The sequence below is a fragment of the Phaethon aethereus genome, assembly GCF_964289735.1.
Source record: "Phaethon aethereus genome assembly, contig: HAP1_SCAFFOLD_551, whole genome shotgun sequence".
NCBI lineage: Eukaryota > Metazoa > Chordata > Aves > Phaethontiformes > Phaethontidae > Phaethon > Phaethon aethereus.
The window spans coordinates 1-25,543 of record NW_028113909.1 but is presented as its reverse complement, the minus strand read 5'-3'; the positions used below and the strand labels follow the sequence as shown (position 1 = coordinate 25,543).

The window sequence follows — 25,543 nt, the reverse complement described above, 5'->3', positions numbered from 1 at the left end:
TGTCCCAAGATGGCGGAGGCGGCGGAGCTGAAGGTGCGGCGGGGCGGGGGGCGGCGGCGGGGGGCCGGCAGTGCGGCGCTGGGGGCAGTCGAGCGCTGAGGGGGCCGTGGGTCGGAGGGGGTCTGAGGGGATGGGGCCAGGCGGTGAGGGGGTCTGTGGGGCTGAGGGGATCTGTCGGATGGGGCCAGGCAGTGAGGGGCTGAGGGGGTCTGTGGGGCTGGGGCCAGGCAGTGAGGGGCTGAGGGGGTCTGTGGGGCTGAGGGGGTCTGTGGGGCTGAGGGGGTCTGTGGGGCTGAGGGGGTCTGTAGGGCTGGGGCCAGGCAGTGTGGGGCTGAGGGGGTCTGTGGGGCTGAGGGGGTCTGTGGGGCTGAGGGGGTCTGTGGGGCTGAGGGGGTCTGTGGGGCTGGGGCCAGGCAGTGAGGGGCTGAGGGGGTCTGTGGGGCTGAGGGGGTCTGTGGGGCTGAGGGGGTCTGTAGGGCTGGGGCCAGGCAGTGTGGGGCTGAGGGGTCTGTGGGGCTGAGGGGTCTGTGGGGCTGAGGGGTCTGTGGGGCTGGGGCCAGACAGTGAGGGGCTGAGGGGGTCTGTGGGGCTGAGGGGGTCTGTGGGGCTGAGGGGGTCTGTGGGGCTGGGGCCAGGCAGTGAGGGGCTGAAGGGGTCTGTGGGGCTGAGGGGGTCTGTAGGGCTGGGGCCAGGCAGTGAGGGGCTGAGGGGTCTGTGGGGCTGGGGCCAGACAGTGAGGGGCTGAGGGGGTCTGTGGGGCTGAGGGGGTCTGTGGGGCTGGGGCCAGGCAGTGAGGGGCTGGGGGGGGTCTGTGGGGCTGGGGCCAGGCAGTGTGGGTCTGGGGGCTCTGTGGGGATGTCTGGGGCTGGGGATCAGGCAGCCTGGGGCTGAAGGGACGCGTGGTGCCAGGGGGATGTGTGGGGCTGGGGCACCCTGCAGTGGGCCCAAGGAGGTGTGTGGGGCAGGGGACGTTCGGGAGACAGAAAGGGTGGCCCTGTGGGGCAGGAGCGGGGGGCTCTGGGGTGGCACAGGGTTTAGGGCTGTACTGGAGTGCGGGGCAGTGGTGGATGAAGAGGGGTGGGAGGCAGCTGAGGGGCGGTGGGGTGGGGGGAGCGGGGTGTGGAGGCGAGGGTGGGGTGGGAGGGACGGGGATGCCGGGGTTGGGGCGCAGCGGGGGGCTGAGGCCAGCCGTGGGGCGAAGGGGCCGTAGGGAGGGCGCCGGGCTCTGGACCTGTGTGCGCTGAGCTGCGGGCGAGGCTGTCGGCTGCGGCAGCGAGCCCGGGGGGCTCGTCCGCCAGAACCCGGGGGGCTTCGGAGGCGCGGAGCCCTGGAGAAGAGAGGCAGAAAGCCGGAGGCAGGGAGAGCTGAGAGGCAGGTTTGGGGCGCGGAACGGGAGGAGGGGGCAGAGAGCGTGTAACATGGTAGTGCTGCACCGGTGCTCACAGCTGGATGGGGTTTCATCTCCCTCCACTCTCTTTTTCTCGTTTTTTTAGGAGTCAGAGTGTGTCACCACCTTTGCCCACCAGACTGTGGAATATGAAATTGCCCCTGGTAACTAATTCCAAAGCTGATTTTTTTTTTTTTTTTTTTTAAAAAATCAATCCTTGTTGGCGGTTTAATATTTTTCCCCCCACAGGCTGGAATATAGGTCTTAGCTGGCTGAAGTGGCCGAGGAGTCCTGCTCCCTTCCCCGTGCTGGGAACAGTAAGACGATTTGGGAATTGGCACCTTTTTGGCAGCCAGCCACAGCAAGAACATAATTCTCTGGAGTAATATTTGTCTGTAATCTTTCCAGCAGTGCCCTGTCCACATTTTGATACCGCGTTACAGCGTGATCTTTTCTCTCTCCCCTAAAACTTAAGCCTGACTACAACGGGAGCCCTATCGAGTGGCAAAACGTTAACGATATCGGGTGAGAAATTGGATCCGATCATTGCAATCAGGTGACTTGCGCGGAAGTCGCGCTCCGGCAACCGCATCTGTCATCCTGCGATTTGGGGACGTAGTTTAGCAAACGATAAAGCTGAGCGCGACCCAGGGCGAAGCGTCTGTAATGTTTTCTGCGGATAAGTCCCTGCAGAGGAATTGTGGTTTAGGACTAGGTGTAGCTTAGCACCCAGGTTTACGTCTCTGGGGCTTGGCCCCCCGGACGCCGGCCCTTTCGGGGGAGCTCGGTGTGATTTGAGGCTTCTTCAGTTTATTTTTGAATCTCTGCTCCCTTTCCCTCGTCCACCTCCCTTAACGCCCTTTCTGGTTTCCTCGCTAGGAGTTTAAGCTTTTTACCATCTGTGTCTCATTGTACAAGCGAGACGAGCCAGTTGAAAACGAAATGATTTCTCCTTATGAAGCCCGTAGTTGGCTTAAGACTCTTTCCTTTATTTAAAAGACCGAACGGTGACTCCCCTGGAAAGAGAAGAGGTTTGCGGACGTGCCTTGTTCAACAGCGGCACGATCGGACTCGAGTCTGCTGCGGATCCAGCCGCTACCCAAGCCTCAGGTGCCCTCTGCGAGCTCTCAATTGCCATCTCTTACGGCAATAAAGAGGTTTTTTCCCGCTGCTCCGATACTCCGAGCAGCAATCGGGGAGGCTTCGGGGGTAGATAAGAGTCCACAGCTGCTGCGGCGGTGGTGACACAGCCATCCTATGTCATGAATGCGAGTGGTTTTTGTAACGATAAACGTGAAGCTCGTGCTGGTGAGCCATGCTACACTAATCTCCTGCCGGTTGAAGGACTCTGTCCGGAGGATTTGTAGGAGGAATGGATGTGGGAAGAGGTCGGTTGCTTTGCGACGATTGTCGCGGAAGGGGAGGGAGTTGGTAAGAGGAATATGTGATAAATGTGCCTCCCTAACTTATCTTTTCCCAGAGGCCCTTAAAACGGGCACTGTCAAAGTTGAGAGACCCCAAGTCGAGCTTTTTCCTCTCAAATGACAGAGGTTTCCTGCTTCTAACAAATTCTTCTGGCTCCAAAAAGTGGGGGGGGAGGCAAATTAATCGTTCTTCTCTTGAACGTATCGGCCAACCCCATGCGACCTGCAGGGTTCGACGTGCTTTTTTTCTCCACGAAAGTTTAATCTGATGCCGTGTCCGTTCTGTGTCGGAGAGCGGGCGGCACTCGTTGTGACGGCAGAGCTGGCTTTGATAGCTTTACCAAATACTTCCCTCTTTATCTTGCCCGCTGGGGAGTGGAGCATCTGTCACGTTGTCCTCCTGAGACGCTGCGTTTCCTGTGCGTGGGTAACACGATCCTAATACAGCGAATTAAACTGCCTTAAAACCCCTTGGAGCATAGACCAGAATCAATTAACTATTTGACAAGCTTGACCTGTAGATTATGGAGGTGTGCCTCTTAATTCAGAATTTATAAGTGGCTCTGGGAAAGCTGGTCTGTAAGACGTAAAGTCGAGATGCTCCTGTCAGCTCTTCTCGAAGGAAAATGAGCTTCCTTGGGTTTGAGAATCAATCCGAAGGTGAAATACGTCTCTTGTTAAACCAGCGAGGTTTCGGCTTTTATTTTGCATTTCTTTTATTTAAGTGACTGCAGTTTTTTGGCGTTTCTCACAGAAGCCAAGCTTTCCCCTCTACCCCTGTGGTGCTCCCCCGCAGCCAGATGAAGCCCCTCTGCGGACCCAAAATTGGGGATTTAAACCCAAGTTGTAACTAATTTGAGAACAATTCTGCTATTGTTGAATGGGTTGCATTTTGGGAGCCTAAAGGGAAAAGTCTTTCTAGCTGTAGAGTGGTGGTGAAACTCTGTGGGCCTTTTCTTTTTTAAAAGGGAGAGTGTTGGAGTTGCTCGGTCGCAGGTTTAACCCTTTTTCACTCGCACAAAAGAAAAGGCTGCTGTAATATGTACGGATATATACGCATGAAAGCATGTAAGTGCTTCCGTAGCGCGCTCTGTCATCCCACGGGTGTTTCTGCTTGAATAAGTCATCCTGAAATCATACTGCGAGTTCAGGAGAAGGATGGTTTTGTGAACGACGGTGAGATTGCGCCGAGGTGCCGAGTCTGCTGCTCGCTTGCCTGTGACTGCGGAGAGGTCTCTGAGACCCTTTTTATTTTTCCTCCTGAGGAACGGGAATAATTCTGTTATTTTCTGCTCTTCGGGCATCTTTCAGCTTAACCCTGTCGGGGTTGTTGGACTCGTGGTGGGAATTAGCAGGTCGCTGTTGAGGAGACTCTCTTCAGTGAGGCAGGCTGATAAATGGTGCTGGCTGAGGTATAGAGGTGGTGTTTTTCCTTAATTGCAGCCTTTCTCATTCATGACCGACGTCTGTTTTCAGATTTGATGTCTGATGTGTCGCCTTAGTGAAGCATCGGGCCAAAACTGGGCATTCCCAAAGCATATTTTTGAAATAAAAGAATAAAATTGTCTGAAAACCTCTGCAGTCACACTGGGGCTTGGCCTTTCTAAGCCAGCCTGAAGGGGACTGAAAGTGAGGGCTTTAAACCAGAGAGGTCCAAAAGCTTTAGTCCCCCAAGAAATTGTCGGCGTTTATTCGGCTGGAATGTGATTTACCATCCTTTGGGTATCGGGGACGGCTCGGCAGCGAGCGCTGCTGCAGACGTCCATCGAATCGGGAAGCGAACGCGACCTCTTGCATCTCCAGATCCAAGCAGAGTATCGAAAAGTAAAAACAAATCTAAATATTTCCAGTTCTGCTGTTGACAAGCTGTTGATGACAGAGACAGGGGAACTTCAAACTTGACAGTGTCTCTTTTAAGGCCTCCACCATCTTCCTTAGCGAACCCACGGCTTGTTTTTGGATCGTGTCTGCTCACGCAGCAATTTTAACGGCGGTTCTTCTATTTTCTTGCAGCATATGGTTATGAGCTTTAGGGTATCAGAATTACAAGTTCTCTTGGGCTTTGCTGGAAGGAACAAAAGTGGAAGGAAGCACGAACTTCTCGCAAAGGCGTTACAGCTGCTGAAATCTGGCTGCAGCCCGGCTGTCCAGATGAAAATTAAAGAACTGTACCGGCGGAGGTTCCCGAGAAAGATCTTAACCCCTTCGGACTTGTCAATGCTCCACATTCAGGCAGGGCAGCTGTCCTCGGCCACCGCGCTGACGCAGGGCACGGTGTGTCACCTGCCCTACGACCACAGCTCTGCCGGTGCCGCCGTGCCGGCGGCTCTGCTGCCTGCGGTGCCCGTGCTGGGACCCAAACACGAGACGGACGTTCAGCACCTATCGCCACCCATCCATCCCGTCCACCCGGATGTCAAGATGAAGAGGCTGCCCTTCTACGACGTTTACGACGAGTTGATAAAACCCACCACGTTAGGTACGTTCCAAACCGCTCGCCCCTTTTCTTCTGCAGGGGCTCCTTTTGTTTGCTCGGGTAGAAAAGCCAGAGCGGGAGTGCCATGATTAGGGCAAGTCATCCCTGTGGATCCGGAAGGCTGATACCCGGATGAAAGCGGGATTTTATAGAATCACGGAAGGGTTTGGGCTGGGAGGGATCTTTCAAGGTCATCTAGTCCAACCTCCTGCCACGAGCAGGGACATCTTCCACTAGATCAGGGTGCTCAGAGCCCCGTCCAGCCTGACCCGGGATGTTTCCAGGGATGGGGCATCTCCCACCTCCCTGGGCAACCCCTGCCAGCGTCTCGCCACCCTCGTCGTCGAAAACGTCTTCCTTTTATCTAGCCTAAATCTCCCCTCTTTAAGCTTAAAACCGTTACCCCTTGTCCTACCGCAAAAGGCCCCGCTAAAACCTCTGTCCCCATCTCCTAAGTACCGAAAGGCCGCAGGAAGGTCTCCCCGGAGCCTTCCTTCTCCGGGCTGAGCCACCCCGACTCTCTCAGCCTGTCCTCGTAGCGGAGGTGCTGCCGCGCTCGGATCGTTTGGACCGAGAACTTCCACCTCCAACTTGTATGGGCTGCTAGAAGTGGAAGCTTTTGGTTCCTTGTCAGTCTTGTTCCACATTTATTTGCATGAAGAAGGGCATTTCTCTCCCAGCTGACACCTCTCTGTTTTTATAAGCGTATATAAGTTTTGGGTTATTCGCCTGGTAGAGCCTGGGGTTTTCTTTGCGTTCTGAATTGTGAAGCTTTCTCTGGTCTGTGGTGTGTCAGCATTTGGGTCCTAACCCCGAGAAAATAAAAACCTGCTTCAGCTTGGCACGGGCTCCCTTTCCGAACAAATTAGTGAATGCCAGGAGAGTTAATTATGAAAAGTGGTTTGTTATTTTTGCAAACAATTGATATTACAATTCCAGCAAAATCCTCTGCCACCTTTGAGTCTTAATTCTGCCTTAATTGTTAACAAAAATGTAGTGCTAAAATCTCCCAATATATAAAATTAACGAACTGTTTTATGTGTTGTGATCTAGCTTGAAGGTTGCAAATAACGAGGAAAGGTCGGCTCTGCGGTGATGAGAAAGCTTGACGTCGAGCGGGAGACAAACGGGGATTTTAACTGAGAGCAGAAATGGGATATGGCAAAAGGGCAAAGCCGCTTGTTTCTCAACATGATGTGGGGGCTGAGCGCTCCGATGCTTCCCCGTTTGTAAAACAGGGAAAAGAAAATGCTAGGTTTTGCCAGAAAAGTTGTGTGTTTGCTGTAATCTTTAAAATGCCGGTGGGGAGACGTACGGTAGAGTTAGCCCGGTAATTGCCGGTGGTTTTGGAAGTGCTGCTGCACTTGGGGTGATTTGGACCCACGGAGAAGGGAGGTTTATTCTGGTTTTTAGAATATGGTATAAGTTGTATTTTTACTTCTGGTTGAGCCCTTCTGGCCTCTTCAGACTAGATCCACCCATCTTACGTCTTTTAAATGGTTTTTCGCTTGGATTCGGGTTTGTTTTTCTTTCGTATAAACACAGTAATGTTTGCTAAAGTGGAGATAAGTATGTCTGTACTCCCACCAAAACCCACGCGCTTTTTTGGGGGGCTTGGTTTCATTACTGTTTTGCTAAAAATGGCATTTTTTTAGGTTTGGCTTTGTTCAGTCTCTCAGAAAACCTGCGGTTAAGCCTCTTCCCTGAAATGCGATACTCGCCTTGCAAAAGAAATATTTTTTTTTTCTCTTCCCCTGATAAAACTCCCTTACTTATGTGTTGCTGCTTGAACTTGAAAGAGTTTTTATGTAATTCCTAGGGGATCGTGGACTCTTTATTTTTGGCTTCTGGTGGTTTGTGTCTGTCTTCTGCCTTTAGCTGTGTAAACGTCCCCTCTCCATTCTTTTATTTTAGTTGCTCGGGGCAATTTTGTGCAAAGTACCCAGATACGAAGGCCGCGGTGTCAGAAAGATGCCCGAAGGAAGCAAGACGTGGGAAGGAAAAATGAAAACGGAGGGGTGGAGAGGGTGATGATGGGTGGAGAAGGTGGCAGGGGTTAGTGATGAAGTCTCCTCGTCCATCCGTGCTCTGCTTGCTGCAAGTGAGGAAGATCCGGGCTCTGGCTTTCCCGCTCCCCATCCTATCCCAAACCCCTCGCGGGGTTACAGTGAATTTCGGAGACGTCGGTGTTTCTCTCTGGCTCGGATGAAGGCTGCCAACAGAGCAACGGCACGGGTTACAAACCGGTTGCGAGACGGAAGCTGGTTATTGATTATAAACGGAGGCGGCAGAGGACAGAGAAAAACTGCAGATACCGAGCGGCTTTTCCCCAGCTCTCTTTGGAGCAGGGTTTTGTCATCGAGGAGCGAAAGGCTCGGGCAGAAAGTCCTAAGATGGTCAAAATTCCTCTGAATTTCTGCGGGGTCCGGTCTGCCAGCCTGCGGCCTCTGCCTGCAAGGGGAAGATCTGGCAGGTCATCTGCCAGGAAACTCGGGGCCTCGCATTCCTCGCATTCCCGAGCTGCAGGAGGCTGGAGAAGCAAAACCCCTCGCCCCGCTGAGGAATCTGTGCTTGAATCTGCTTTCTGGGGAGGCCGGTAAGGGTGTCCCTCTCCGAAGGCAGGCGGCACGGCAGGGGAAAGGTAACCTCCCTTGCGGATCTGTAGTCGCCTCGGATGGTCACGCCGTGACCGGCGCGTCACAAGCGTTACCGAACTCCTTGGAAACGTGACGTTTACGCGTGCCGCTGCGATAATGTCCTCGGCTTCGTTTTCTCTTGACCCGGGGGCCCTCCGCGTCCCGGAGAGCACCGGCCGGAGCTGCTGGTGCTCGGGACCTCTCCTGACGGCTGTCGAAACGAGTGCAGAAGAGGCCAGATCAGCTCTTTGCAAATCACATTGGCTTACGGCATCGGTGGTCTTCATTCTGGGATGCTGGTCCTCCGCAAATTTTAATAAAATAGCTCAAGGCTCTCGTGAGGGAGGCAAACACTTGCCGCTTTTACCGAGGGAGAAGCTCGGGCGCAAAACAAATACTAACTTGGTTAAGGTCAGGGTAAGAGAGGGGGAAATCCTGGTTTATTTTTACATGTATCTTGCACCAGCTGTTTTTACCGTGCTCGTCACTAACCCTCAGATAAAATTCTTGATTCTCCCACTATGTGGGTTTCTGCGTGTGTGTTTATTTTTAATCAGGGACATTGGCTGGTTTCCTTGAAATTCGCCGTGACTCTCTGTGAGGAGACTCGTGTGCCTGAGCGGAAAACGGCAAGGGCTGATTATCGTTCAGCAACTGTATTTATTCCATAACCACAGTAATTATTATAATTTCTAAGGCAGTGACTGACCTCTGGCATTCCCTTAGCTCCACATTTGATCTCGCTCTTCCCAACCTGTCCGACCCCTGGGAAGCGCCGTGCGGCTCTTCGTGGACTCGGAGGCTGTTGCAGACCCAGGAGAGCGAACGGGCGCGTTTCCCGATTTCCTCGCCATTTGCTGTCACTGCAAGCCACCTGACTTCCCAGGCCTCGGTTTTCCTCCTAAATAAAATGATGGAAACGGAATATCTGCCTTGAAAGACAGACCTGAAGCTTGGTTACATGGTCAAGGACATGGAGGGCCCCTGCGTGGAACCGCGGTTAATTTTGACAACGGGTTGCCTTCTGCTTTTAGTGGATGCCTTGGCGCCTGCAGGTGTCAGAACGACTTAATGATGATGTAATTTGTCTAAAATTCTCCTTTTCAGCCTCAACAAACAGTCAACGGTTCGAAGAAGCTCACTTCACCTTTGCTCTAACCCCCCAGCAAGTTCAGCAGATCCTCACCTCCCGGTAAGCGAAACGGCGTCTGTCCGGATGCCGTGCAAGTGCGTGTGGCTTCCCTGCTGGCTCTTCCCGGCAGAACGGAGAGTGGAGTCGGGAGGAAAAATGGGCAGAGTTTGGGTGGGGGTCAAGGAGGGTCAGAATAGGAGGAAGGACTGAATCTCGCGCAATTCGCCTTTCTCCGCGCCGCTGCGGTACGTGAGAATAAAAGGCCAAGTTGGGTGTAAAAAGGGGAGTTCCTCGACGTCGGCGGTGCTGTGCCGCTACGGCTGTGGAGGACCTGCCTCGAAGCCCGCAGAGTGGAATGAAGAAAGAAAACGTGGTAATTGGGATGAAAACGTGCTAGTTCATCCCAAAATTTAGGACTAGCCTCCACCTGTGCCTCCAGACACAAGCGTTGTGTGCGCTGGCGAGTCTGTAGCTGGCGTTATATTCTTAAAACGCAGCAGTAGCAAGAATCTTGGGGGTTGGTCGTCTCCTTTTCCCACCACTCTCTCTTCCCTCCGATGGGCTTTTGCTTTCTGCCCCTGTCTGGGAATTTTGCCTGCCGGTCCGGACGGGTATTGCCTGTTTTTACAGCTCGGCTGCACCGGTTCTGTATCGGCATCGATAGAACTTCGTAAAATGTTACGCCGTTGTCGTTGTAATTCTCCGTTAAGCGCTGCTGGCAGTCTTAAGGCCGTGTTTTCTGTTGCAGAGATATCCTACCAGGTGCCAAATGTGATTACACTATACAGGTGCAATTAAGGTAAGGTCACGTCTTTTTGATGAACGTATTAAGGCCTGTTCCCTGAGCTAGGGCATCGGTATTAATTTGTCCTGGTCTTTGAATGACGCTTTTAGCCCTCGATTCGCTTTGAAATCGCGTGTCGGTTTGCTCAGAGGAAAATTGAAACGTCTGGTGCTGCGTTCGGCACGTGGTTTTCTATATGGGAGCGAGGGTTTCTGTATGGGAACGAGCCTCTGATAAACCACGTTGTGCAACACCAAACCACGAGGGTCTTTCTGAACTCGGCGAGGCTGAGCGAGTTCTCTCTGGGCGACGCTTTGCTGGCACAGGCGACGCAGCCTTGGGGTTTTTTTCAGTCTTAAGTGTAGCAAAATTGAGTCTTTTTCAGAGTTTTGCACGCTTACAGAGAACTCGCTTCTCCATTTTAATTATTTGCCTTTTTGCAGATTCATTGCAACAGGCGGAATAAGAGGCAAAAACTACATGACCTTAGAATTTGAACGGTTTTTTAGCATTCACCCAGCTACTACTCACAAAAATGCAAGCTGTGTTGGAGAGCGTGAGTAGAAAAATACTTGAACGTGCTTGACGGATTACCCTCCGATTCTTGCCGTCAGTGCCGGTGTGGTTATTTAAGTGCTTGCCCGCACCGTCCTGCGGCACTGAGTGGGAACGGAGGAGGCTGTCGCCCAACGTTCAACTCTTGACAGAGTTTAAAAATGCTAAATTTTATTATTGGGGGTTTGAACTTGGCAAAGAGACAGAGAACGACTGCTGTACTTGCAGGGAAAAAAAGCGATGAGGAGTCTAGGGCTTTAGCTGTGATACCTGGAAGCCTGACAAACGGTGGTTCTTTGGAATCGGAGGCTTTGATTTAACCCAGAAGAGAGCCTGTTGGTTTTCAGGAGGGCGTTGTGTGTTAATTACCATCCTGTGACAACGTCTCTCTGATTTGGGGCTTGACGGTCGCAGTTTTGCTGCTGCGGCCATCTGTTCCGCTCTCGCGCGCAGAGCTGGCGGAGCGAAGCGTAGGCGCGTGCCGCTCCCTGCCATGCGTCAGGAGCTGGATGCTTGGAAGCGTCTCTCCTGGATGCTTGGAAGCGTCTCTCCTGCAGCACAGGGTAACACCGCGTGCGAGTGTGAGGGGCCGGGTTCAGCGTACGTGTCTCTTTTTGGGTGTCGGGGCTGGAACAGAACTTACCAGATGGACCACCAGGAAACTCGCAGGAGTCTCCTGGGGTGTCCAGGGTGCATCCCTTCACCCGAAGAAGGGAACCCTTCTTCAGCAAACCCTAGCGCGGGAGTTAAAAACGATGGTGGGACCGTTTCTTCTCTCCTCCTGACGTGCCGTATTCTCACGTTCCCGAGCAAGAAAAAGATTAACGCTCCAGTTTATTCTTTGTTTTATTTGGCGAGCGGAGAGAGGTTAAAAACCAGTAAGATCAGATTTTATTTTTCGAGAACGTTGGTGGTGTGGCTCTGCATCGGCGTGACGTGCCAGGGCTTGATCTCGCAGCTCCGAAAAAGCCGGCCAAGGTCACGGTCTGACTCACGGCTACGCGGCGGTTTCAGCGTGGGGAGTCGTCTCTGGCAGAGCACCCTCCTTTGAGAGAAAATAGAGCGGACGGCCGTCTGATTAAACAGGATTAGGATTTGAAGCGCAGCCCGTGCTGGGTTGCTGCTGCTGACATCTTTACGATGGGGAAGGCAGGCGTAGGATGGCGGGGGAGCTTTGAGAGACCGCGGGCAGCGACCGGTCTGTCCTGCTGCAGGACTGACTTTGGGCCAAACGGAACTTTTCCGTTCCTCGGGTGCTCGTGTTGGGTGACGTAACGGAGGCGGTTCCTTGCGTCTTGAAGTGCCGCAGATTCTAGAGGTGAGGTTGCACGAGAACGCGCCCAAACCCGCGTTAAAGCATCTGCTGGCGTGGGGATTGCATCAGGGTGGCCGGAGCGAAGCGCGGTCCTCCTTCGCGCGAAACGGCCGGCCGCGCCGCTTGAACCCGCAGCTCGGTTTCTGTCATGTTTTCGGAACGATGCTGGGTCAGAGAAATACGTTTTGCCTTTGAAACGGCCATTCTGGATAACTTAATTGTCATCGCAATAAGATCAGCCCGGCCCCCGCACGCTTGGCAGCGTGCGCGTTAGCGGTTGTTTTACGTCGCCGGCGTTTTTCTGTCTCGTGTCGCTTTTGCCGCGCGAAGGGTTTGAAACGCTTGTAGGGCTGTTCCTCTGCTGGTTTGTTTTCCAGCCGTTTATCTGTCCTGCTTTGGAAAATGGTTTTTTTTCCCTTTTTTAAAGGGAAGTTTGGCTGCCGTTTTTTGCGAGCGTCACCACTCACTTGCCGGTTTCTCCCTCCTGTTTCTTAGGTTTTGCTTGTGTGAAACCAGCTGTCCCCAAGAGGATTACTTCCCTCCTAATTTATTTGTCAAGGTCAATGGAAAACTCTGTCCCCTGCCTGTGAGTAAATTTTATTTCTTCTTAATACATTGTGGACTAAAGTCTGCCCTTCCACACAGCTGCAGCTCCCAGGGAGCGCAATGGGAATGTATTTTGCGGAGATCAAAGACTGACTTGAAGAAATGGTGTGGTTAGAGCGCAAAACTGACTTCATTTTGCAGGGCTGTGGGCTGGTGATGAAAGCTGCTCTGCGATTCGCGGAGTGCGGTCTCGAAGTAGAAGAATATGCAAACTTTGGGCCTGATTTTTTTTTTTTTTTTTTTTAACCAGCAGATTCCCTTTTGTTTTTTGAGAAGAAACCTGATAATAAAAATGCAGAGTAAAAGCTGAGATTAGTGGAATAACAGCACTGCCTTTAGTTTATCACGTTGCAGGAAGACCTGGATGCTCCAGTCAAGGCTGGAGCCCTTTGTGCTGGGTAATGTGTTAAAAAAAAAAGAGAGAAAAATATATATAAAATAAGAAATAGCTCTTGCCCCAGCTGACAGCCCAAAAAGGGATGCAATTCAGTGTCACACCTAGGAAGGGTGTCAGGGGCTTGACGGTCTTAGGCCGGTTCCCTGTCAACTGCCCCACGCTGGCTTCGCTCCATTATAGCTGGCACTTCTTGCAATCAAACCCGCAGAACAGCCTCTGACGCTCTGCCGGAGCCGCTCCCTTAATATTTTTAGAGATTTACCTTTTTTGCCTCCGATATTCTGTCTGGTTTTGGCTGAGACAATTACTAACCTGCTTTGGAAAAAAAAAAAAAAAGAGAGAGATTGTTTCTGGCCTCGTGGGGCGGAAAGAAGGAAGCGCGTACGAGGTGCGAGATGGCTAAAGGGTCCGTCCCCCCCAGCTTCTGCTCTCGGATGAGGTTTCTTGCGTTCGTTTGGATGAGTCATCTGCAGCTGAGAAGCTGTTCGTACGGGCTGCGCGCGCCGCAGCTCAACGGGAACGCTTCTTTTTTCTTGTTTTACTTCTGCTTAAACTGATGGGCGGCTGCTGAATCAGCCTCAAGCTGCGCGGTCTGACTGAGGGTGGTGAAAAAAAGGGTGGTGTAAACCTCTGAATTAATGAAAAGGCACTCTAGGGCTGAATAATCAAGTTGGAATGTGGCTATAATGAAGCAAAAATGAGATCAATGTGAGCTTTGTCACAGGATGTAATTTTTTAATGAAGCAAAAATGAGATCAACGTGCAAGTTGTCACGGGATGTAATTTTTTAGCTTCCCAGCCTCGTTGAACTGGGTAGGATTCGGTTTTTAATTCAGTGCCATCTGCACACAACACATCCCGGACTGACAGTCCGTGTTTTTGGAGCGCTTCAGCTTACGATGGGATTCCAGTGCGCTCGTCAGCGTAAGGGCATTAGAGGGAACCCTTAATTGACACTGAGGAATAATAACGTACCGCTTTGAGATTTGTGGGGAAATTCTCACACAAGCTCTGGGATGTGACGTGAAATGTCTTGAGGGACAGTGTGCCCTGAAGAGACTGGGTCTGCGGATTCTCGTACGTGGCCCAGCACCTCGGAGAGAATTTATTTTATATCAGGCAATCTTTCTTTCTTTGCAGGGTTATCTCCCACCCACAAAAAACGGCGCGGAGCCGAAACGACCCAGCCGACCCGTCAATATCACGCCGCTGGCGCGACTTTCGGCAACCGTCCCCAACACGATTGTAGTGAACTGGTCCTCGGAGTTCGGCAGGGTGAGTTGAGGTGAAAACCATTTCTTCTTTGCTGCTGGGTTTTTTCTAGGTCTGAGCGGTGTCAACTTCTTTTCGACAGAACTACTCTCTGTCGGTGTACCTGGTGAAGCAGCTGACGTCAGTAACGCTGCTCCAGAAGCTAAGAGCCAAGGGCATCCGAAATCCAGACCATTCGCGAGCCCTGAGTAAGCACCCCTCGCGAAGGCGTAACCGTGCCTGACCTCATCCTGCGCCGAGTCCGGGAAGGCAGAGCGGGTCGGAATTAGCAGGCGAGGGCCGCGGGGGTCTTTGCGCGCGCCCCTTCTCGCAAGCCCGCGCGCGCTTGATGAGAACTTGGTGGGAAGGGAAGGGCTGTGAAGATTATGGATTGGTTTTTTTCAGTGATGCCGTTCAACAAAGCTCTAAAACAAACCGTTCTTCGGCTCGCTGCCCACCTCCCTTGCGATACTTCCAAGACGCTTGTCCTGCGAGCGGCAGCGGGAGTGGGCCCTTGGGATTACACGTTCTTTCCCTACAACCAAACGTTTCCCCTGCGCTGTCGTTTTACAGGCAGGCTGGAGAACCTTTGAGGTAGGGACTCCGTGCTGCAGCTAGCCCGGGAGGCTTGTAATAATGTCTGCTGCCGTAAGCGTTACCTGCCTGTAATTTGGATAATAAGTGTCATGGCGCAAATTATAAATCATGTCTGATCGTATTTATGGATGTAAAAGAAGGAGGATGTTGACAGGAGACCTTTTTTCCTCTCCTCTTCTTTCAGTCAAAGAAAAACTAACAGCTGATCCTGACAGTGAGATAGCTACAACCAGCTTACGAGTTTCCCTGATGTGCCCAGTAGGTTCCTACATTTTCGTTGCTTTTTCTTGGACAGGCCTTTGCGAACGGCTTCCCGCTTTACCTTACCGTTGCGTAGGAGCGCTTTGGAGCCAGACGAGAGCTGATGCTGCTGCAGCCCTGCTTTTCGTTGAAAATGCCGCTTTGATTCCTGAACAAAAGCAGAACCGCTTTCTTTCATGCAGTAAAATTTGCCGAGATTGTTGGCCTAAATTATCTAGCCAAAAAATGTCTTCTGTTGACCCGATCCTTGCCTTTCACCTTCGCTATTAGCATGTGTCTGAGGTGGAAGCGAGCTCAAAAAAAAATAAAGGAAAAAATACCCTCAGGAAAGCTTGCTTTCTCTCGCATGTTAATCCTTCACTGACGTTTAGTTTAACCTCTTGCTAAACGTGCTGGAGCGCTGGGCGGGGGAGAAAAGGGAATAAACGGGGAATAACACCGCTGGCTTTGCGTGGCGCCGCGAGGGGTGGCTTGTACGGAACCGACTTCGTTTCTTCTTTCTTGTCCCCCAGCTGGGTAAGATGAGGCTGATCGTGCCCTGCCGAGCCATCACGTGCAGCCACCTCCAGTGCTTCGATGCAGCGCTCTATCTTCAAATGAATGAGAAGAAACCCACGTGGACTTGTCCCGTGTGTGATAAGAAAGCTCCGTACGATAACCTGATAATCGACGGGTGAGCCGAGCAGGCCTCGTACACAGTCTTTAGCCGGGATAATGTTTTTCTTTTGAGGCTTATCCTCTAATGCTAGCGTATATAGACAAGTTACAGCCTTGAATAACTTAAAATCTGATTTCTCATTGCCTAAACTGCTTTGATGCCAATCTGGAGGGATTTCTCCCGAAGAACAAGAAGCCTTTGTCAAAACCTTGGCTTCCTTGCAGCGGGCTCTGCAGAGGCAGTAACGAGGGAGCCTGCTTGCTGGGGTTTGAACAGAGCCCTCCTATGTACATCGAACAGCCCATCGTAAAACTAACCTCGCAGGTGACACTGGCAGAGATTTGAGAGCAGTGACTCTTCAAAGCCCTTTGCCCCATCTCCTGAGCACCATCCAGTCCGCTGTCATTTCTGCCGTCGGCGTGCGTGTATTTATGCGTGGGCCCTCGTCGTGTTTGCTCTCCCCAGCTTGTGCTCTCGCCCGGCAGGTTGTTCATGGAAATCCTGAACTCCTGCACGGATTGTGACGAGATACAGTTCATGGAGGACGGCTCCTGGTGCCCCATGAAGCCGAAGAAGGAGAACCAGGAGGTGTGCCAGCCGTCTGCGTTCAGTGGGATCGAGGGTACGGGAGCTATGGTCACCAGCTGGCTGGGTTTTGGTTTTTTTGGATGTCTTGTTTTGCCAAAGCAACGTTTAGACTTACAGTTTTTACATTTACAAAGCAACATGCGGAGCGTGTCCGATCCCATCTGGGAGCTGGTATTTGGGGTCACGCTGAGATCCCGGGAGCCTGACAGGCACTTAGCACACCACTGTGGAGTAAGCGCTAGAAAAAGCAAGAAAAATGCAGGTCCCTCTTGAAATGGCAGCATTAATTCCAGGTGGGCTACGGAGACCTGACCGTTAGCGCGGGGGTGATGCTTCTGTTCTGGGACGGGGCGCGGGTTCGCTACGAGCTGTTTGGAAGTCGGGGTACATCGCGGGGTTGTAGTGCTTGTAGAGGCAGCGGTGTTTTGCTCGCCCCCGTTTCGGCAGCTGAAGCTGATCGCGGGTTTTCCTCTGCAGCCAGCTCCCTTTACACTGTGACCTCCGAGGGCAAGAACTCTTCAGAGGGCAAAAAGAAAGTGGAGGTTATTGATCTCACCCTGGACAGCTCGTCGGACGAGGAGGAGCCGCCTGCCAAGAAGCAGTGCCTGGTCTCCAGCACGGCTCTTCCGACTGCGGCCGGGCCCAAGGGGTAAGGCGGCACCGGAACCCGGCCCCCCGCTTCGCTGGGCTTTGCCGTGTTTCGTTTCCTGCTCTCTGCTTGCTTCCTTTCCCGAAAGCCGACGCCATCGCAGTCGCCAGACCCGCGCCTGCTCTGTCCCTGGGAAGCGCTGCCGCTGCTTTCCGCTCCTGGCCAGGGTGAGGTGACACACCTCTTCCACCACGGGACAGGGCAGGAGGAGGGCTTGTGTTTGCTGTGGGTGGCATCAGGGTTGGGTTGGGGATTTTTGCCGATAAGCGGCAGAGGAATTTTCCCCTCAGCGTGCCGCTCTGCTTTTGTTAAGGTTCATCGGGCCTGTGTTCTGTTTCAGGGTATTAAGTATTGATCACCCGCCGTCTTCCGTGCTTCGAAGTCCTCACGTGGCGGCTCTTGGCAGCGACTATCTCTCCACCCTCCCCATTCCCGACTACCACCCGTCCTACCAGGTGCCCTCAGAGCTTCAAGGTAACAACCAAGACCTCCGGCAGCAGTTCCCAAATCCGCACAATTGTACCAGTTTACCGGACTAAGAAGCCGGCTGCAACAGCCGGTGCCCTGGCCCTTCTCTTCCACCGAGCCGTGGAGGCCTTCGGCTCACTCATGCACGTAGTCCTCCTCGGCCTGGCAGCTCCTGCAGGTCGGAGCAAGTCTTTCTGAGTGACCGGAGTTCACCGGCCCAACACAGAGGAGGGAAGAAGGAAACTAGAGTACCTCCCCGCTGGGGCAGCGGCTCCAGAGAGGTTTCTCGGTAGGGGTTTGCAGGTCAGACCTTGTCTGACGGAATAACGTGAGATCTGGCTTTCGGTTACAGCCGAGGAAGCGAGCCCGTGCCTTTCTGTCGTGGGCTCTTGTTGCTGGCTGGCGGCAGGCGAGGTGGGTCGTGTGTCCTGGCCCAGCAGAAGGAAAGAGCCCGGGTCTGTGCCGGCGTAGCAAACCCTCGCTTCCCGCTTGGAGAGAAATAATACACCATTCCCAGGAACCCACTGGTCTGGGGATCCCCACGTGCTTTGCAGGAGTTACTTACGCCTCGCGTAAAAGCCTGGTTTTGTGAGTGGGGAGGTAGCGAACATCCTGCTGTATCCGGAGGGATGAGGTGACGGGCTTGAGTCCGCCTGTCAAGTCAGCAGGAGAGTCCGGAAAATGCTCTCTTGCCGCCCTCGGGTTGCTGCCCGATGGAGTTCGTTTGGTCAAGACCCTCGGGCAGCTTTTGCGGAGTGGTTCGCAGTGCGGCGGCGGCGCCAGCGACATCGGGGCCGTGCTGACCCCAGCCCTTTGCGACGCGCCGAGCTTTGCTGGAACTTGGTTTTGGTGCCAGGCCCCACCACGGCTCAAGAGAAGCGAAATTTAATTCGCCTCGAGCTGTTCCGTTGCTGAGGCCACGGGACGAGTTATGAGGGGTGCAGGAACAGAGCTGGAGCCGACGAGATCCTGGTAGCTAGTGCTTGGAAGCAGCCTGAACCCATCTGCTTCTGTCTCTGCATTCGCGGTTTGGCTCCCCTTCCTGCCAGGAGTATATTTACCGTCAAGAGATTTATTTTTCCCCTTTTTATTTTTCTAGGTCTGGATTTGTTTTCCTTCCTTCAAAGTGAAAATCAGGTAAGTTTGGGGTGGCTTTTGTTTTTGTTTGGTTTTGTTGTTCTTTTCTCCTTGCCAAATCTGCAGACGGGCAAACACATCCCTCTTCGCTCAGCCAACCTTCCTCCTCCTCCATCCTCTTCCTCTGTGAGAACTCTCGTAGGACGGTGGGGGGGGTGCTTTGCGGTTCCATGGCCATCGCCTGACGCCGCAGGGAGATCCTTACTCTGCCCTGCGGCTGCAGAATCTTGGGCTCTTGCCCCCGTGCCCAGCTCTTCTCTTTTTCCACAGTATCTGCTTTTTGAGTATGCCTCGCGAAGGCAAATTCAGAATTGCCGAGGGCTCAGAGGTGGAAGCGTTTTGCTTCTCTGAGGCTGAATCCACGCAGACGTAGGAGAGCGATGGTAGGAAGCGGAGGGATTTGGCGGCGGTCGCCGAGAGCGGATTTGTCCCGTCCGCATTGTGCGGAGGCGGCTCAGCACGCGTGGCTTTTCGGGGAGGTTACTGTAGGCTCCATCTTCTTTCTCTGTGCTGGGCTTTATTTCTTGCCGCTGCCGCGTCCCTTCCCTGCCGTTCTCGCCGCCGAAGCCCGCGCTCGCGCTGGGCTGCGTTGGCAGGAGGCAGCGGGTGTTGACGGTTCCGGGGCAGTCTCGGTAAACTGGTACATTTACCCGGGGAGCTCAGGGTGATCCCTGTGCCGCCTCTCCCCCGCCTTCCCCGGAGACCTGTCCTCTCCGTAGGCACGGCCCCTCCCCGAAGGGCTGCGTGGGACTGGGGCCGATCGGGGGCTTTTTCCTTGGCTTGGCAGCATTACAGCCCTTCCGTGATCACCTCCCTGGATGAGCAGGATACGCTCGGCCACTTCTTCCAGTACAGAGGCACGTCTGGCCACTTCCTAAACATGAACCCCCTGGCCCCCGTGATGGCCGGCTCGCACGGCACCGTCAGCCCGGCCGGCGGCCGCATCAGCAGCATCGTCTCCACCAGCGCGCTGCGAGAGAGCCACGGGCACAACGGGACGATAAGTAGCAACGCGGCGCTGCCGGGCTGCAGGCCAGACGTCATTTCCCTGGACTAAGCCCGCGCTGGTGGCTGCTACTTCCCTCTCCCAGGGATGGGAGACGAGGGCGGATTTCCAGCGGCTGCCTTAGGACTGGCTTCCCCGGCGGGGGCTGGAAGGACGCGGCCGGGAGCCGCTCCATGGCGTCCCTCCTCTCTCGATTCGGGCCACCTCCCACCCAGACCTTGCGCTGGTGATTTCCAGCCCTCGGTTAGGACGGATGCGTCCCGCGGCCGTATCTGCATGCGCACGCGCTCCTGAGCGTGTCAGGATGTGGGCTGGGGGTGCCCATTAACGAGGGTTAACTGAACCCCCCCGACTTTTAAAGTATTTTAAACCCATTTGTATTACGTAGGATTCTGCTGCGGATATCAAAGAGCTGAGGACGGTAATTCGCCCGCGGGAGCAGCGCCCGCTTCCCAAACGCAGCGTGTCCCGCGCTTACACCCCCATGGACCCTCCCAAGCCCCGGCTGGGAATTATTCCTCCTTTTTCGTGGCAGAAGGCGGTGGAGGGGGAGGAAGAGGAAGGGGGTGAAGAGAGGGGCCGGGGCAAGTGCCCTGACCAAGCTGTTGCCTCCTGCCTGTCCCTTGGTGCTGTCGGAGTTGTAATTACGAATTTTTTTTTTTTAAATGTAGATTTTTGTTTTTCTCCTTTTAAATATTCCTAGCGCAGACCTGTACAGAGAACAAACAGATGATCTATATTTTCAGTTGCAGCTTTTGTACATAGAAAACTCCAAAGACTTCCCCGTTCCCCTAGCTACGCGAGGACTAAATGAAGGTTGCGCCGTCTCGCGGGGACGGCGCATCGCCCGTTGCACAAATTATTTATGTATTTAAGTGTATCCTTTAGTTCGTAACCTCTACAGCGACGTACCCGCTGCTTTGTCCGAACAGGCTCGCTCCCCGCTGCCAAGCTCATCTCCCACTCCCTGCGGCGACAGGCACGCGGGTGATGCGGCTCGCGGCGAGGTATCGCGTGTAGCAATTTATTACTTATTTTTTTAGCACCTTTTTTTTTTAACTGCTCCTTCCCTGAAATTCATAGCGGCGTCGGGCCGGGGGAGCAGCGCACAGTATTCTGCTTGGATGATTTCCTATTTCTTGTATCGTAACCGACGTAACGATTTCGATGCAATAAAGCTGTTAAATCCTGAAGAGCCGCTGTTTCGGGCCGTGACTGGGCTCGTGGAGCCGGTCCCGCTTAGCGGAGTCAAACCGCTGCCGCCCCCGCTCTGGTGCTGGGGGGCACGGGAGCGCTGGGGATTGCCGCCCTGCCGCGCCTGCGCCGGAGCCCCTCTGAAGGAAGGGGTTTGGGCTCTACGAGATCGCACCGAGGTTGCCGGCTGACTCGCCGCAGGCTCTGCTCGCCCGTGTCCCCCGACTCTGCTTTCCCCTCAGCCAAGCCGCTCCCGAGCAGCGAGACATGCCCAGCGGGGCACCCCGCACCCCCGGCAAGCCCCGCGGCTCCGCTCCAGCTACCGCCAGGGCCCCGCCGCCTCTTTTGTCACCCCAACACGCTTGGACGCACCAGGAGCAGCTGCGGGCTGGGCTGGGGCACGTACCCTGCGCCGTACCGAAGCCTCTGCGGCGCGCGGCCGCCCAGCCCAGCTCGCGCACGGTCTCGGGGAACCCCGGCCTTGATGGCTGCCGGGTGCTGGTCCTGCCGCCCCCCTGCGCCGTGTCCCCTCTGCCTCCCTGAGCCCCTCGTCCCGCTCCACCACACGCTCTGCCCATGGCGACCAGGAAGTTTATTCCCGTCCCTGGCAGATGCCGGAGCGGCGCGGCGCTGCCCTAGGGCTGGACTCGCCCCTGCTCGCCGAGGGACGCCAGCCAGAGCCGAAGGGCGAACTTGGTGCCGGTGCTGACCCGTTCCACGTCCTCCCCTTCGGCCGGAGCCACGTTCAGGAAGGTCGTGGTGGGGACCCGGGTGGCGCGGCAGGAGCCGTTGCTCAGCTCCGTGATGCTGAGAGACGGAAGGCGAGTAGGGACAGAGCCCCGTGGGGCTCTGCACCCCCTTTCTTACCGCCCCAGCCTCCCTGTCCCCCAGGCGTGTGGCCGTGGCCTCACCCGACGGTGGCCGGCAGCGTGCTGGCGACGCTTCCCACGTTCTCCGCTCCGTCCTCCGTGGCTGCGATGGCTTCCAGGACTGGGGTCTCCAGCCAGGCGTAGGCGCTCACCTCGCTCTCGCTGGGCCGCATCCTGGCCTGAACCCCAAGAGAGCGCTCAGGCGCCGGCTGCGGGCGGCAACGGGACGGCGCCGGCCGGGAGCTCACCTCCAGCCGCTGGTGGGGCTCGCCGGAGAGGAGCAGCAGGTAGGCGACGACGTGGTGGCGGCGCGGCAGCCCCCGGCTCAGCATGGGCGGGTAGATGGACTGGGGGGAGACGAGTGGGGGGGCTCGTGGACGGGAGGAAGGACCCCAGGGCCGCCTGTGGGTGGGGGTCCCACGTCAAGCGTTACCTCCCAGAGGCCGAGCATCCTCCAGGAGAAGGTCCCCGCTTCCAGGCGCAGCCCCGTCTCCTCCTCCAGCTCCCGCAGCCCCACGTCCAGCAGCTGCGGCCAAGGAGAGGGCTGGGGGGCGGGAGGGGGCACCGGCACCCCCCAAGTACCCCCGTCCTCGCCCCGCGCCATCCCCTCACCTCTTCGCTCGGCTCCACGTGCCCACCTGCGAGGAGGGCGAGCGGGTTAGGGCCCCCCCGAAGCAACCGCCCGCCCCCGCTCCTCAGCCGGACTCACCGGGCGGCACCCAGACGCCGGGGAAGACGCTGAGGGTGCTGGCGCGGCGGGTGAGCAGGATGCGGCCGGTGCTGGCCCGCAGCAGCACGGCCACCCCCGCGGCCACCCCCCGGCCCCGCAGCTCGGCGGGCAGGACGAGCTCCGGCCGCTGCCCCAGGCGCTTGGCGGGGCAGAAGGAGGGGCGCTGCGGGGAAAGGGGGGTGAGGGGACAGGGCGCTGGGGGGCACCCGGGGGCCCGCCCGCCCCCGCCCACCTTGAGGAGGGCGACGGTGGAGCCGGGGAAGGCCACGTCCGAGAGGAGGAAGCGGCCGCCGTCCAGGCCGCAGCTGACCAGGGCCGCGTCCTCGTCCGCGGGGCAGAAGGCGCCGGTGACGCTCTGCGGGGCGCGACGGAGAGGGCAGCGCCGGCGGGGCCCTGGCGGCGCGGCCACTGCCGGGGCACCACGGTGGCCGTGGCCGTGACCACCGCCGTGGCGATGCCATGGCCACGGCTGCGCCCACCACCCTGGCCATGGCCACCGCCATGGCACTGCCGTGGCCACTGCTGTGACCGCCGTGGTAGCCTTGGCCACGGCTACCACCATGGCCACGGCTGCGCCCACCACCATGGCCACGGCCACCGCTTGTGCCTGCCGTGACGCGCACGCTCAGCGTCCCGCTGCGCCCCCCTCCCCCGCGCCCCGCCCCCCCCCCGCTCCCCCCGGTACCTGCCCGAACCGCGCGGGCCCCCCCGCCCCGCCGCGCCGCACGTGCACCAGCACGCGCCCCAGCCCCGCCATCGAGCTTCCGGGGGGGGCGGAGCTTGGCCCAGGGCGGAGCTTCACGCCGAGGCGGCGATGGCGCCCCCCGCCGGCGGCCGCCGGTATCACCGTTCCCCCCCGCTCCAGGGCGCTGCGGCGCGGGTCGGGGGTGGCGGCGAGCGGGGACACCGTCCCTGCCGTGTCCGGTCCCCACGGGACACGCGGGCAGCGTCAGCGGCTTTTGCTTTATTTTCCTCAGCAGCAGCGCAAGCGCGGCGGACGCGGCAGGGCGGGTGCCGCGGGGCGGACGCGGCAGGGTGGGTGTCGCGGGGTGGGTGCCGCGGGGCGAGTGTCGCGGCAGGGCGGGTGTCGCGGGGCAGGTACCGCGGGGCGGGTGCGGCAGGGCGGGTGTCGCGGCCCGCTTGTCCTGTGTCCCCGTCCCCACCCTGAGCACCCTCAGGGCTTCTTCACGGTGCTCTCGATGAACGTCTCCAGCACGAAGATGGTCTCGTCCACCTGGTTCTCGCTGGCGTCGAGCCTGGAGGACGGAGGGGGAGGCTGGCGGCGGGTCCCCAGCCCGCCTCGGCCCACCCGGCCCACCCTCCCCACCCGCCCGCCCGCGCTCACTTGTTGACGTTGCGTTTGAGGTTCTCCAGCTGCTGGCGCTCGGGGGCCGTGATCATCTCCTCGATCTCCTGCAGCTGCGTGTCCTCAGCGCCGGTGGCCTGCATGGACGCCAAGATGGCTTCCACCCGCTGCGACTTCTCCAGCAGCCGCCTGGAGGGGCGACAGACAAGAAAATGGTGGCTCCAGCGTCCTCCCTCAACTCCACCACCTGAGCCCCAGCGCTCACTTGTTCTCCTTGGTCTCGTACTGACGCCGCTCGATCAGGTTGGCCACGCTCTGGGAAGAGGAACGGGGCAGGGTGAGCCTCCACCCCACACGCTGTGGGGGGCGCACGCCCGTGCTCCGGCAGCAAAACCCGAAACCGGCGGTGAAACGGGGACGCTGCTTCTGCCACGCCCGGTGGCACCACCCAGGAGAGTCCCCAGGATGGAGGAGGGGGCTGATACACCGAACCGGGGCTGGGGGCTGCGAGGGGACACGTGGGGACGGCCCAACTGCTGTCCTCGCTCCGTGGGTGGTGGTGGAGAACCACGTGTGGTGGTGGTGGTGGAGGAGGACCACACACGTATCACGGTGGTGGTGGTGGAGAACCACGCACCGTGGTGGTGAACTGCGTATTGTGGTGACGGCAGAGGAGAACCACGCACCGTGGTGGTGGAGAACCACGTGTGGTGATGGCGGAGGAGAACCATGCATGGTGGAGGAGAAGAACCACCCGTGGTGGTGGTGGACGAGGAGGAGGATGAGGAGAACCACCCGTGGTGGTGGTGGACGAGGAAGAGGATGAAGAGAACCACACGTGGTGGTGCTGGTGAGCCACTGGGCTCCACCACCCGCAGGAGGAGTGCACCTGAGGGGCCTGGACTTCCCCCCTCCTGGGAACGTTTGCGTGGATGGAGGCCGCGGGGGGACCCGACAGGGACCAGGCTGGCACCAGTGGCTGTTGGGGACAGGCGGACCGGGCGGAGCCACCGGCGGGTCTCCGGGCGCGTCTGCGGCGGTGACTGGGCTGTACCTTGTAGCACCGGTGCAGCAGCATCCGCGCGGAGGACAGGACGTTCACGGTGTAGAGGTAGAAGGTGCGGGATGGCGCGTGGTCGGGCGTCTTGGGAATCTCCTACCGGGGGGCAAGAGAGGGGGAGGACTTCACCGCGCGGCATGTCCCCGCGGTGAGCTACACCGGGGTCGGGGCAGGAGAGTGCCGTTGGCTCTCGCTTGGGGAAGCCTTTGAGATCTCAGAGGCCTCTACAGCCTCGCGAAACCTTCGCTCTGGCGACAGGGTGGGCACGCTCACCTGCAGGGACACGAAATTCTCTGACAGCATTTTGTAGAGCATGTCCTTGGCTTCCTTGGCCGGGATCATGGCAAAATCCTCCACCTGCTTCTGCTCCAGATGCTTCTTTCGCAAGAGCAAGCGGAATATCCTGGCGCAGCGGGAACCGAATCTGAGCGGGAGAGGAAAATAAATCAGCAGACGGAAGCGAGAAAGGGTCAAGAAGTCTTCAAATCGCCGCTTCACCTCTCCTCCACGATGGACTCCAGGGTTGCCGTCGCCAGAGATGCCAGGGCCTTGTGAAGATCTGTACAAGGTCAAGGTCAAGGGATAACACCGGCACTCGGGAATCGCTTTGTGCGCTGGAAAACGCTGGCTCAGGTAGTTCACCCGCAAAGGATACTGACAGTGTACATGCCCCCGCCGCTGTCCCCGGATTTACCCACAAACTCGAGCTACAAGAAAAGAGTAAAAATAATTAATTTTTAATTATCTATTTATTTAAAATTAAATTATTTATTTAAAAAATAAATCCCTTAATTAAGCAATAAACCCCCTGATTTTCATCAAGTCTTGATTGGAAAGAGTAATACATAATTTTATGGGAAAAAAATAAAAAACAAACTCTGACCTTAACAGCCTAAGAACACCGCCCCTATTTTTTTAACACTTTCAGTATCTTTTAAATATCAGCGGAAAACGGGTTTTCCCTCGGTCTGAGGCCTCCCCAGCGCGTGGCTGAAGGGACGCAGCGAGTGGCACGGCCTCGGCGCGGAGCTGCCATCGAGCGGCACTCAACGTCTTC

At 56.4% G+C, this 25,543-nt stretch overlaps 3 protein-coding genes across 3 annotated transcripts; 1 reads left to right on the top strand and 2 right to left on the bottom strand.

The window, feature by feature from the left end:
* Positions 1-9: 9 nt before the first annotated feature.
* LOC309416493 (E3 SUMO-protein ligase PIAS3-like) lies at positions 10-19,378 on the top strand (the record flags this gene model as incomplete). The annotated part of the gene is given in 16 exon segments (XM_082016037.1): positions 10-33; positions 1,494-1,504; positions 1,506-1,551; positions 4,825-5,290; positions 9,031-9,115; positions 9,804-9,854; positions 12,205-12,295; positions 13,853-13,987; positions 14,067-14,172; positions 14,745-14,818; positions 15,334-15,494; positions 15,965-16,101; positions 16,545-16,716; positions 17,057-17,190; positions 18,284-18,321; positions 19,109-19,378. Coding segments are annotated over 16 exon segments (2,001 nt in total).
* Positions 19,379-21,156: 1,778 nt separating this feature from the next.
* On the bottom strand, positions 21,157-22,877 carry LOC309416491 (nucleoside diphosphate-linked moiety X motif 17-like; the record flags this gene model as incomplete). The annotated part of the gene is made up of 8 exons (XM_082016035.1): positions 21,157-21,328; positions 21,433-21,569; positions 21,639-21,737; positions 21,824-21,916; positions 22,003-22,028; positions 22,100-22,283; positions 22,353-22,475; positions 22,806-22,877. The coding sequence occupies 8 exons, from the start codon at positions 22,875-22,877 to the stop codon at positions 21,157-21,159; spliced, it is 906 nt and encodes a 301-aa protein (XP_081872161.1).
* A 351-nt stretch (positions 22,878-23,228) lies between these two features.
* Positions 23,229-25,193, bottom strand: LOC309416490 (DNA-directed RNA polymerase III subunit RPC3; the record flags this gene model as incomplete). The annotated part of the gene is made up of 7 exons (XM_082016034.1): positions 23,229-23,376; positions 23,466-23,615; positions 23,692-23,741; positions 24,481-24,582; positions 24,760-24,910; positions 24,985-25,045; positions 25,142-25,193. Coding segments are annotated over 7 exons (648 nt in total), but the record flags the coding sequence as incomplete, so codon positions are not given.
* Between the last annotated feature and the right edge of the window lie 350 nt (positions 25,194-25,543).